This window comes from Rhipicephalus sanguineus, chromosome 10 (genome assembly GCF_013339695.2).
Source record: "Rhipicephalus sanguineus isolate Rsan-2018 chromosome 10, BIME_Rsan_1.4, whole genome shotgun sequence".
Taxonomy (NCBI): domain Eukaryota; kingdom Metazoa; phylum Arthropoda; class Arachnida; order Ixodida; family Ixodidae; genus Rhipicephalus; species Rhipicephalus sanguineus.
Window position 1 is genome coordinate 57248662 of NC_051185.1, and position 10896 is coordinate 57259557.

Sequence of the window (10896 nt, forward strand, 5' to 3'; positions counted from 1 at the left end):
AGTGCAATGAATTACTTCGACAATTACTCATTAGTTTATATTCCCAATTACATTTGAATAAGATATAGCGTATCCGCTTCTCTTGTGGCGTAAAAAGATTGACCAACATGGGAGAAATAACAACGGCCAGTTAACCTGGGTGCCAAACCTCAATCGTGGGACGTTGAACAAAGATCCCTGAGATTTCAATGTGTGTAAATGAAATGTAGACTTGTTGTGCGTGCATGGTAAAGATTTAAAAGTAATTTCAAAGTAATTTCATTACTTTTTCATGGTAATAGTAATGCAGTGCCATTACTTTCGGCGAGCTGTAATTTGTAATGTAATTTAATTACATTTGAAAAAAAAATTTTTGGAACGTAGTTGGTCATCATCAGCCTGACTACGCCCACTGCAGGGCAAAGGCTTCTCCCATGTTCCGCCAGTCAACCCGGTGCTGTGCTTGCTGCTGTCACGTTATACCGGCAATCTTCTTAATCTCATCTGCCCGACTAACTTTCTGTCTCCCTCCTCGTGCGTTTGCCGACAACGGTTGGGTGTTTGTAGTTTATCCCTCAAGAGGAAGGTATATAACAGCTGCATCTTACCGGTACTTACCTACGGAGCAGAATCGTGGAGGCTTACAAAGTGGGTTCAAATTCATTTGAGGACGATGCACCGAGCAATAGAAAGGAATATCATAGGTCTAACCTTAGGGGGCAAGAAGAGAGAATAGTGGGTCAGGGAGGAAGGAAGGAAAACATTTGTAAACAAAAAGGGGTTTGTGGTGCGGGGCCAGTTTGGTGGCCGCAGTAAGCACGAGACCGAGTTAGTTGTCGAAAAATGGGAGAGGCCTTCGCCCTGCAGTGGGCGTGGTCTGGCTGATGACGATGAATGACAATGAATGGTGATGATGATGATGATGATGATGATGATATACACGCACATATACCGACACACACACGAGCATAAATAAAGGTTCGGCAGACGCCCCTGCACCCCTCCCGAAAAAAAAATTTCTTACGCCCCTGTGTCTGAAGTTACACCGTAAGTGTCAGTGTCTAAAACCATCATCCTTGTGCCTGGTCGCTATATATTCGTGACTTACGTACGACGGTACAAGGAGGGAGTTTTCGTTATGTTTCTACTAGGGGTGTGCGAATAGTGAATTTTGGAACCGAATCGAATACGAATCGAATAGTGATAACACCGAATCGAATACGAATACTAATCGAATACTCTTCGAATAGTTTTCGAATAGTAAGACAACTCCACGACATTTTCACTTAAACGAATATTCACAAACTTTCACCAAAGGAAATTACGGTTACTTTTAAGCGACGCAAAATACTTAAGTTATGAAAACTCAGGTAAGCTCGTACACAGCAGCAACCTAAGCCTTTTCGAAATATCTTGTAAGTGTAGGTTGAAACGCAGCAGTGATACCGTAATCAAGGTTTGTCACCTGCTTTTAAATAAAATTGAGACACAAAAACTAATCAGTTTTTAACCGAACACCACGCATACAGCTAAGGCTGTAATAAAACGGATAAACCTGTCATTACAACATGGGGCTCGGCACCGAAAGCGTGTGAACATCACTGTTGAAAGCTGTATCTGCAAGAAATATTTATGCAAACACACCACTTGCGTCTCTTGTAATTCGTGGAGCTGAATGTAGCCGCAGTCCCCACCTTCAGTTATTACAAGACGAAGACACGAACTGGGTTAATGCGATGCAGGTGCAGCATAGTAAAAATTAAGTAAGAGTGGAGTTTTAAGAAAAAACACCTTCATCGGTAATCCATATGCGTCGGTAGTCTCGTAAAATCTTGGGCTGCATGCACATTGGTAATTTAGTGATTAAGAAGAAAAATGATCGTTGGCTGTTCCAGAATTTAGTTGTTTTCGCGTTCTCCTCGCCCGTCGGCGCTGATTATTCGAAAACTATTCGGAAAAATATTCGGTATTTCGAATATGTACTATTCGATTCGAGTACCGAATCGAATAGAATGCTATTCGATTCGCTATTCGAAATTTTCGAATATTCGCACACCCCTAGTTTCTACTCTTATATATACATTCCATTCTTTCTTTTACTTCTTTTTTCTTTGCGCTGCCCATTCAGCGCTACGTCGCATGCGTAGGGCAGTTAGAGCATTCTCACACGCCTCATCTTCTTGCAAGAAAGCAAAATAAATAAATAAATAAATAAATAAATAAATAAATAAAGAAATAAATAAGAAGAAAGAAGAAGAAAAGAAAGAAAGAAAGAAGAAGAAAGAAAGAAAGAAGAAAGAAAGAAAGAAAGAAAGAAAGAAAGAAAGAAAGAAAGAAAGAAAGAAAGAACCAGAGTATATCATGAAGTCGAGGAGACGAACCGAGCCTCCACGCTTAGTGCACCGCGAGTGAAAGCGACACGACTTCTTTCATCATTGACCCCAAACGTGAATGTGCACTCTCGACGATGCGCGTGCGCTCTTCCGTTTTCTTTTCATTACTGCGCATGCGTATATGCCGCACTGCGTACGTGTCTGCGTGACGCTGAGACGATCCTGTTTGTATTTTTCTCTCTTCTCCCGTCCTTTTCTGCCCGCAGCTTGAAGAAATCGACGAAACGGATAAGCTGTCTGGGGACCGCATCGCTACTTCATGTTCTACGTGAGTATTTGACCACCACCGGCGTCGCCGCTCTAACATCCCAGACACGTGGAGCGAAAGTGGGCCTCTGTGCTGCACTTTCGCGCAGTCTTCGCCATGTTGTCTCGTTATTTTCCTTTTCCTTGTTTGCTTCTTTCTTTCTTTCTTTCTTTCTTTCTTTCTTTCTTTCTTTCTTTCTTTCTTTCTTTCTTTCTTTCTTTCTTTCTTTTTTAACAGAAGGGGAACAAAAGACAGATGGTATTCCGGTTATGAGCCTCTGGCTTCAAAGAAAAGCTCGCCTACACAACGGAAGTGGTACTCAGTGACGTAACTGCGACATACGTTACCGAGGAAAAATTATTTTACGGGCAGTTTGAACTCGTACGTAGTACGGTACCCCGAGGGACCGGATGTGACATCGATAACGAGTTCTAAGGCAAGAAGGCACTGGGGTAGCCTGGGGGGAGTGGAGGTGGGTTTGGGGAGGGGGGATTTCAACCCCCCCGAAGTTTTTGAATTTTGCGTGTGTATACACACACACAAACACGAGCATACATAAAGTGTGTTTCACCCCCCCCCCTCCTCAACGTAGACTACGCTACTGCAAGAAAGGGTACTACTCGAAGTTATATGCAGTGAGTTAAACAGTGCTTGAAGACGGTGTATTCCTCGATCTCGTTCACCCTAGAAGGTCTGATGTCGTCATTGAGGTTGCTGATTATTCACCTGTTCGAAAGTAAACGGGTACTGTTATTGGTTTTCCCAGAACGAGTGGTGCCCTTATCTGTACATCTGTCATAACTCAACTTAAGCCAGTTCTTCGCTGTTCCATTTTGAACACGTTGACTTACTCTACGCACGATCTTCTTCTTCTTCGCCCCATCCTAATCCGGAAGAAAGTCAGTTATTACGTGCAGAAATGCTACTAGCGGAAGCAGCTGCTTCCCAGCAAAGACAAGTGCCTGTGTAGAAACGCAGGTCACACGTCATTCCTCGCTCAAACACTGTTGTGAATCACTTGCATTGAAGACTGTCGTGGAATTCTTTAATACACAGTTTCTAACAGAGTAAGTGAAGAATACTTCGTCAGCACTTGTCTCTCCTCTTTCGGCTCTTTCGCGAAGTGAATTCTGGTCTTTGGTTTGTCGTCACGAGTATATACATTGCCTTATTAATGCAGATATTTTTTTTTGTTTTTCTTTTCAACGGAACAGCTTTCAGATGTGAGTTTGGGAGGTTCGACGGTGTTCCCCTACGCCAAGGCGGGCGTCTCCCCGCGAATGGTGAGTTTCGATCAATCAATCAATCAATCAATCAATCAATCAATCAATCAATCAATCAATCAATCAATCAATCAATCGGTATATATCGCGTGAAATAAATGTCGCGGAAGATGTGATGCAACACACTTGCACGTCTCGAACAGAACGCACAGGAATGCGAAGTTGGCAAGCTGACCATAAATGTAAAACAGAGGCGCTCAGAAACGGCTTTCAAAGAAATGCACGAGGTACGATTACACCTAACTTACGCTAACGCATGTTTGAATATATCGAAACCATCTTTAGATATCCTTCGTTGACTTTTTCTTTGTTTAGATTGTCACGGTGTGTATAATGAGGGCTCTTTCATAACAGTCGTGAGTTCCTTCTTCTGATGACAATAACGTTAAGCTTGTAGCGATGATCGAATCTAGCGGAATCTCTAAGCAGGTATCTCTATCTCTCCGTACTACCGGGGATCCCCACCTGCCCACAACGAAGGTTGACGCGGACCAGAGCCTACATTGTCAGAAATAAGGCTGTTCTAGGATATGGTACGCAAAGCTCTGCGTTAGCGTTCGTTGCCAGTGAGCATGCGTCATACGCTATCTATGCGTACCCTATTCTAAAACTGCCTATTGTCAGCCTTGTCGGACGGCGCTTAACGTGGCGAGGTTCTTGGCCTTCGTGAACTTTAATACCCAGGTTGTTGAGCTTTTCCCTTTGCTATTCACTGTCACCGAGCTGGGTGATTGACACATGGACCTCCCGCTTCACAAAAATGACAAAGAACTTCCGTTCCTTATTGCAAAGTCATTTTGTTTGTTTTTTTCGTACCACCCGTGTCGAGAGCTATCCCCTGCCACATGACCATCTTTAGTACATGCTCGTATACAGGGTATCTCACAATAGGACGATACTTTCGTCGTAGATGTTGTGTTGCCTGCTTGTTGTGTTGTGGATGTGTTGTCTTGTGTGTTGTGTTGTGTTGTGTTGTGTTGTGGACGCTTGTGTTGTGGATGTTGTGTTGCCCCTGCTGAGGCTTCAGCGTTTACTTTGCTTTTAGAATAGAATGGGGAAAAAAAGAAAGGACAGGCACTTTCCGGATCTGCCACTGTGCCTATCAACGCGATTGGCACGAAGTCGTGTTGAATGTCAGACGAAACTGAAAGAAATTGAAATCACTACTTATATTTGTACGCCTCTTTTTTCGCAGGGCTCGGCTGCCTTCTGGTACAACATGCGCGAAGATGGCAGCTACGACGTGCGCACATTGCACGGCGCATGCTCCGTGCTACATGGCACAAAGCACGGTACGTTTACATTTGCTTCGGTGTGCGATGCAGCTCTCCTTATGGGTACTTGTAAAGCGTATACAGTCATTTTGAAAGAATGCTATAGAACCTCGGTATTTCAAAAGAAGCGAAATATTTTTGCAGGTGTGCCACAAAGCGTAGTTATTAAATTTGAGTTATTGTTACGCTAAGCTGGACGTAGTAATTAGTTCCTCCGATGCTTTCCGTGGCCTCATTGTCGTTGGTTTGTTCGTATGACTTTGAGTGAGAAACCCTTCGGATGCCTTCATTTATTTCTGCAGCTGTCGTCGATAACTCTCAACGGATACTCATAATTGGTTGATGGATGTACATTCTGCATGATTTGTTTTTGACGGAATAACGTGTGGTTCACTAACCTCATCCACTTCGCTCTTCTTATCAAGGTTAGCTAATATAATATTTCGCACTCTCTCTTTCTGTTATTGCAGTCGCCAACCTATGGATTCGAACCAACGGCCAGATGTTCCGCAGACCGTGCCCGGCGACGCAACGGAGAAGGACACTAGATTCGGCAAAGCTGTGATAGTTGTTACCTGTGTTACTTCCTCTCTTGTTCCTGCCGCTATTCGTTCCTTCTTTTGAGTATCTTTTTATCTTCGCGATATTTCAATTTTTTATTGGGAACGACGGGTCGTCCCTATTAGCGTACATTGTTTTTTTTTTAATAAAATGAAAAAGAAAGTCAGAGGCATCGTTTATGTAAAGGATGCGCACGCCACCTTCATGGTGTTTAAGAGATGGTCAAGGGATGGTCTATGTTGTAACATAGCGCACATTGCTTTGAGAATGTTCAAATGTCCAAGGATAGGTTTGTGCAGTCTATAACGAAGGCCGCCTTAAAGACGTTGGCACTCCGCCGGCTGTTCAGAGAAAGCGGTTGTAGTTTGCACGACTTTTATTGTGATGTGTTAAAAGCTTGTTTGCAAATACAGTACAGCCACAGACACCCAACTTGAACGTCTTCGTACACAATTTTCTTTTTGCTTTCATACTTCTTCATATTTCATACATCTTTCCTTCAGTCTTTCAATGAAATTGAAACTCGGCGCCGATTCGACGTCATTTACGATGACCACATTTGCTTGACACGTAGGCGAGAACGCTGCTTTAAAAATTACAGCGACTACCGTCATTTCTCAGAAACAGGTAAGTAACTGCTAGTTCAGAAAGAAGCGGGTAATGGTGAACGTGATACATTATCTCAAATCTGCTCCAATACGCCCTTATGCCATATATTAAAAAAGTCACACCGTTCTTTATGCATTCCCCTCAGACGACTCGAAGGCGAAAGCCATCTTGTTTCCCTTATTATTCTCAGTCAATTTCACCGACCCCCCGACCGCCACCATTAAGCTTTCTGCAGTTCACGTGGCGTTGCAGTTCCTCCGGGATCGGTCCACCCTTGACCAAGCGACGATGCAATGTGATGACGTCATCTGTGATCACGTGACTTTTCAGACCACGTCGTGTTGACGCCGACGGCACCGATGGTCGCTTTTCACGTTTCATTGGGCGTCTAAGGCTTTCGCCCTAATAAACCTCGCATGGTGCGCATTGCTTTTCCTGAAGCCTTTTATGAAGGACTCTCTAGCGCCGTAGGCTTGCAGTAAGATAGCTATTGTGCACTTCGCAAAAAAAATAAAAAAGTGGACTCACGCAAAGGAGGGGCGACGCTGTGGACCATGGAATAATTCAACTCGCTCGTTATTCTATCCTTGCAATAAAATGCACACTGCGCAGAAGATATACCAGAGACAGTGCGCTCGAGAACATGTGTACATCACGGCAAAATAAGTAAACCGGTAAATAAATAACGACAACGAAGCACGTATGTCCTCGTCTTTGTTTCTTGTTTTTTTAACGACGAAGTTGGCATATGGCTTTGATCACCTCCATGTACTGCTTAAAACATTGAACAGGAGCAGATCGTGTGCCTACGATGAAGTTCGTGAACGTACGTATGCTTTGAACCCACGCCACTCCAAAAATTATTTATCGACTGGAAAGTGCACCAATGGCACGACCGCTCAAACCTCGATTTCACGACCATGACGAGGCAAACTACGACTATAAACGAACGAAGGAAGGAGCACTTCGAACCGTGCCGCGGTCATCATTTCGAGTGAGCAGTTGTACAGCCGGTCGATGAGACTTTCGCTTGACGAGGTGCTTAATAATTATCGGGAGTACACTTTCATTATGTCCGCACCAGCTGTGCACCCTGATAAAAATTATTGCTGAGCTCCCTAAGTGCAGTAATGCAGTTATCGATTCCGAGTTGTTGACGCTCCTACAAACCCGTACGCTTCAAATGTGCATAATTAATTCTATAATTAACCGGTATAGAGGCAGCGCTTACGGACTCCAAATGCACGTCTGGTGGCGATATACGCCAATCGACAGCAAGGGATATCAAGGCTGGCACGCGCAGTTTCTCTTGCTATAGTCACAGCGATTCCGTACTTTAATCACACGTTACTTAGGGCTGCTCTTCATGACCCGAGCACAAAGGGCTGCTTGATTTCATTGCCAGTCAACGCCACTTACCTCGACATGGTCTTTCGAAGGCTGCAGTAGACACAGACCACCTTCTTCAAAGGACACGTAAGAAATTTCTAAAGAAAAGGTCTTGCATAAACCTACAGGTTTTATATTCCTGAGCAGGCGCAATTTGTTGGTTGGGAAGTATACCTCCAGCTGGAGCTCTCTAGGAAAACTCGTCACTTCCGGAGTTTGGCCTAAGGCCCTTTGAGCCTACACCCCGTCACTGTCCACACACACTCGACTGCAGTGACCGATGGATGACCCTCAAGAGCGCTCGGCTTCCGTAACGTGGCCGCGCTACTTCGTCCTCATAATCGTCGACGTTCTAGCCGCGTACCAGTTGGTTCTACTGGCGATAGACGTGTTCTTGGGGACCACCATAAGGCTTTCCTTCGCACACCTTCAGCTTCTCACCGGCTACCTGGCGAGCGCGCTAAGCGGCCACATCTTCATGTCGTCGATCGGCAAGCTCCAGCACTACCGGCTTCAGTGTCACGCCGACACCAAGACCACGAGGAAGGGTCAGTTTCGAATGCCCAGTCTCAGCAGGGCACTCCTGGTCTCTTCGTTCGTCGCCTTCGCCATCCTCGACGTCTGCGCGCAGTCATTCAAGCCGTTCAAGTACGCAAGCTCCATGCGGAACAGGCGACCGAGCCCTCCAGCCAGCAGCGTCAACGCCAGCTACAACGCCAGCGACAACGCCAGCGACAACACCACGCGCATGTTTTTAACGGCCTAGCCAGGCGGTCCATGTATTCGGGCGGAATGTTCTCCTTGTCGTCCAGACAACTGGCGGACCTTGCCTGCTTCTACATCGCCGCGCTGCTGAAGCTGGCGGTCATGCTGAACTACTTGCGGTTGGTGGAGGACGCTCAGGCGGTCATACGTAGCCTGGCCCTCACTTCGAGGACGATTGGGAACCGTCACCGCCCAGGAGGTCAGGGAGTTCGGCGCTGCGCTGCTCGACGTCTTCAAGATGGTTCACTCGCTGGAAGCGGCTTTCTCCCTCCTGGTGCTCGTCTGGTACGCGGAGCTCATGCTCGCCATCGTGGCGTCTGTCCACATAGGTCTCAGGTGAGTAGAGTGTGGCGCCTCGTTTGAACTCCGCTGGGCACGACATGTGCTTCCACGACCATTACAAAACTCTGAGAGGCTAGAACGACTAGGCAGTCAACTAGCAAATGATTTCATTAAGTTAAGGTATTTCTCATCTTGGTTTGTGCAATGATTTGCTAAGGTTGGCGGTAAAGGGGCTCCAAGAGCTGCCTTGTCAACCATAGGAATTACACATAAGCTTGCAGGTACTTAAATCTTTTGTTTTAAACGCATGGTTTCGACGTAGTATATTTAAAAATTCGTGTATATTCCTTCTTTATGAAAGAGCTGCGTGAGTGGTGTTTGACAATGATCATCCATAATTACCGCAAGCTTATCTGCCCTACCGAGTCATCTCAAAGCAGACGGCGAACATCCGCTGCAGTTCCTGGGAAAGAACACTGGAAGGAGGGCTTTTGTCGTCATGAACTTATACAAACAAGCCAAAATGACAGTTATCCTGAATAAGAGAGAGATTTTTGTGAAGCAATCAAAGTTAAGGGTAAAGGAAGTTGGTGGGCGAAGAGCCCGAAATAGAGTTGTGTGTATCGTCCATTGATCGTGACCGTGACCCTGCATCAAGCGGACTTTGATGGTGGAATGCGATGGCGTGAGATCTATAAATATCTTAGGATAGACTGACAGATACGGTTGAAGCGCCATTTAAGCCTAGCTGGACTACCGCGCGTCACTACGGAGGAACCTACCTCTCTAACGTCTTTCATCCCAACCAGAGCTTGTGCCGTTTCCTCTTTACGCAGCTTCGTCGAGAAGAGCCGCTCTTTCTGGTTGCACGGGGTACGCCTGCCACGTAACCTCTACCTGCTCTCGGTTTACGCGCTGCTCTCGCACCGGCTCTGCTCGGTACATGGCGAGGCCCGAAAAATGGCGACCACCCTGGGTCCCGGACTGAGCAGCCGCACGGACCCGCGCCGCGGTGCCGTGTGCGGCGCGGTCAAGATACTGCGACGCTGCGCCTCACTGGGCGAGGCGTTCACGCTCACTGCACTCGACTCGTTCGACCTGGACGACCGTTTCTACCTGAACACGCTCGGGTCGGTCATCATGTACGGCGTCATCCTGCAGCAGCTCACCACCACTGCTGGATAACCGGTCATACACACCAGAGAACCACAAAAGCGGCACTGACACTACTTCAAAAAGTCACACGGCCTCTTACGCGAAAGCCATCTTGTTATTTTTCTTCTCAGTCGATTGTATTGATCTCCCCGCGAAAGCTTTCTGCATCAAACGTGGTTTCTGCACAGCCTCCGGGATCGGAGGTATTGGAAGGTTTTTGCACCTCACGTGGTTTTGTAGTGCCTCCGGGTCGGCCACGTTTGACCTAGCGACGATTTCATCTGATGACGTCATCATGTGAAGTCAGGTTATGACGTCATAATGAAGTTACAATATGAGGTGATTTGTGACGCCATGATGACGTCACAGTAAGACGTCATCACTTGATGATTTTTTGTATCGCTCGTGTTCGCGCCGACGTTCACTATTCGCGTTTGCTGCTATTATAATATAAAAGACTGGTGCAGGCGCCAGGGTTGAGGGTGGGGCTTAAGGATAGCATCGTCTATGAAATTTTCACACGCCCTCTTCTTCCCCCATCACCCTGGAGTACCATTAAGCATAGCGAAGTAGGCTACAATTTAAGAAGGAAGGACAGGCTCCGCCAAGATGACAAAAATTTGTGACGTCATGATGACGCCACAAATGTTAGCGATGTGTGACGTCATGATGATGTCTTACGGTTACGTTATCACGTGACAATGTTATTTTGCTTCATTCGTGCTGTGCGCGACGCCGCGGGACGCCGACGGTGAATTTACGCGTTTGATGAGGCATCTAAGGCTTTCGCCTTAAAAATAGAGCGATGCAGCATCGGTACAACTGAGATGGCGGTCTAGCTAAACCAACGATAGCAATTTAATTAAATTTTACTGCAGTTTCACCGCCTTTTGCCCACCTGGATGCCCGACCTGACTAATAAATTTGTTTGCATCACGAGTATGTTCAGCAATCTCAAC

The 10896-nt window shown here is 46.1% G+C and overlaps 1 protein-coding gene and 1 long non-coding RNA gene across 2 annotated transcripts in view; both read left to right on the forward strand.

The window, feature by feature from the left end:
• Nucleotides 1–2660, forward strand: part of LOC119371903 (prolyl 4-hydroxylase subunit alpha-2) — a 61060-nt gene extending 58400 nt beyond the window's left edge. Inside the window, exon 10 of the mRNA XM_037642359.2 lies at nt 2579–2660. Coding sequence (XP_037498287.2) covers nt 2579–2644 — 66 coding nt within the window. The 3' untranslated portion in view covers nt 2645–2660. The remainder of the gene's footprint in view (nt 1–2578) is intronic.
• Nucleotides 2661–3788: 1128 nt separating this feature from the next.
• Nucleotides 3789–5952, forward strand: LOC125760207 (uncharacterized). Its single transcript, XR_007417839.1, has 3 exons — nt 3789–3902; nt 5098–5194; nt 5647–5952. It is a non-coding gene; the product is annotated as an uncharacterized LOC125760207 (long non-coding RNA).
• The last annotated feature ends 4944 nt before the right edge of the window (nt 5953–10896 follow it).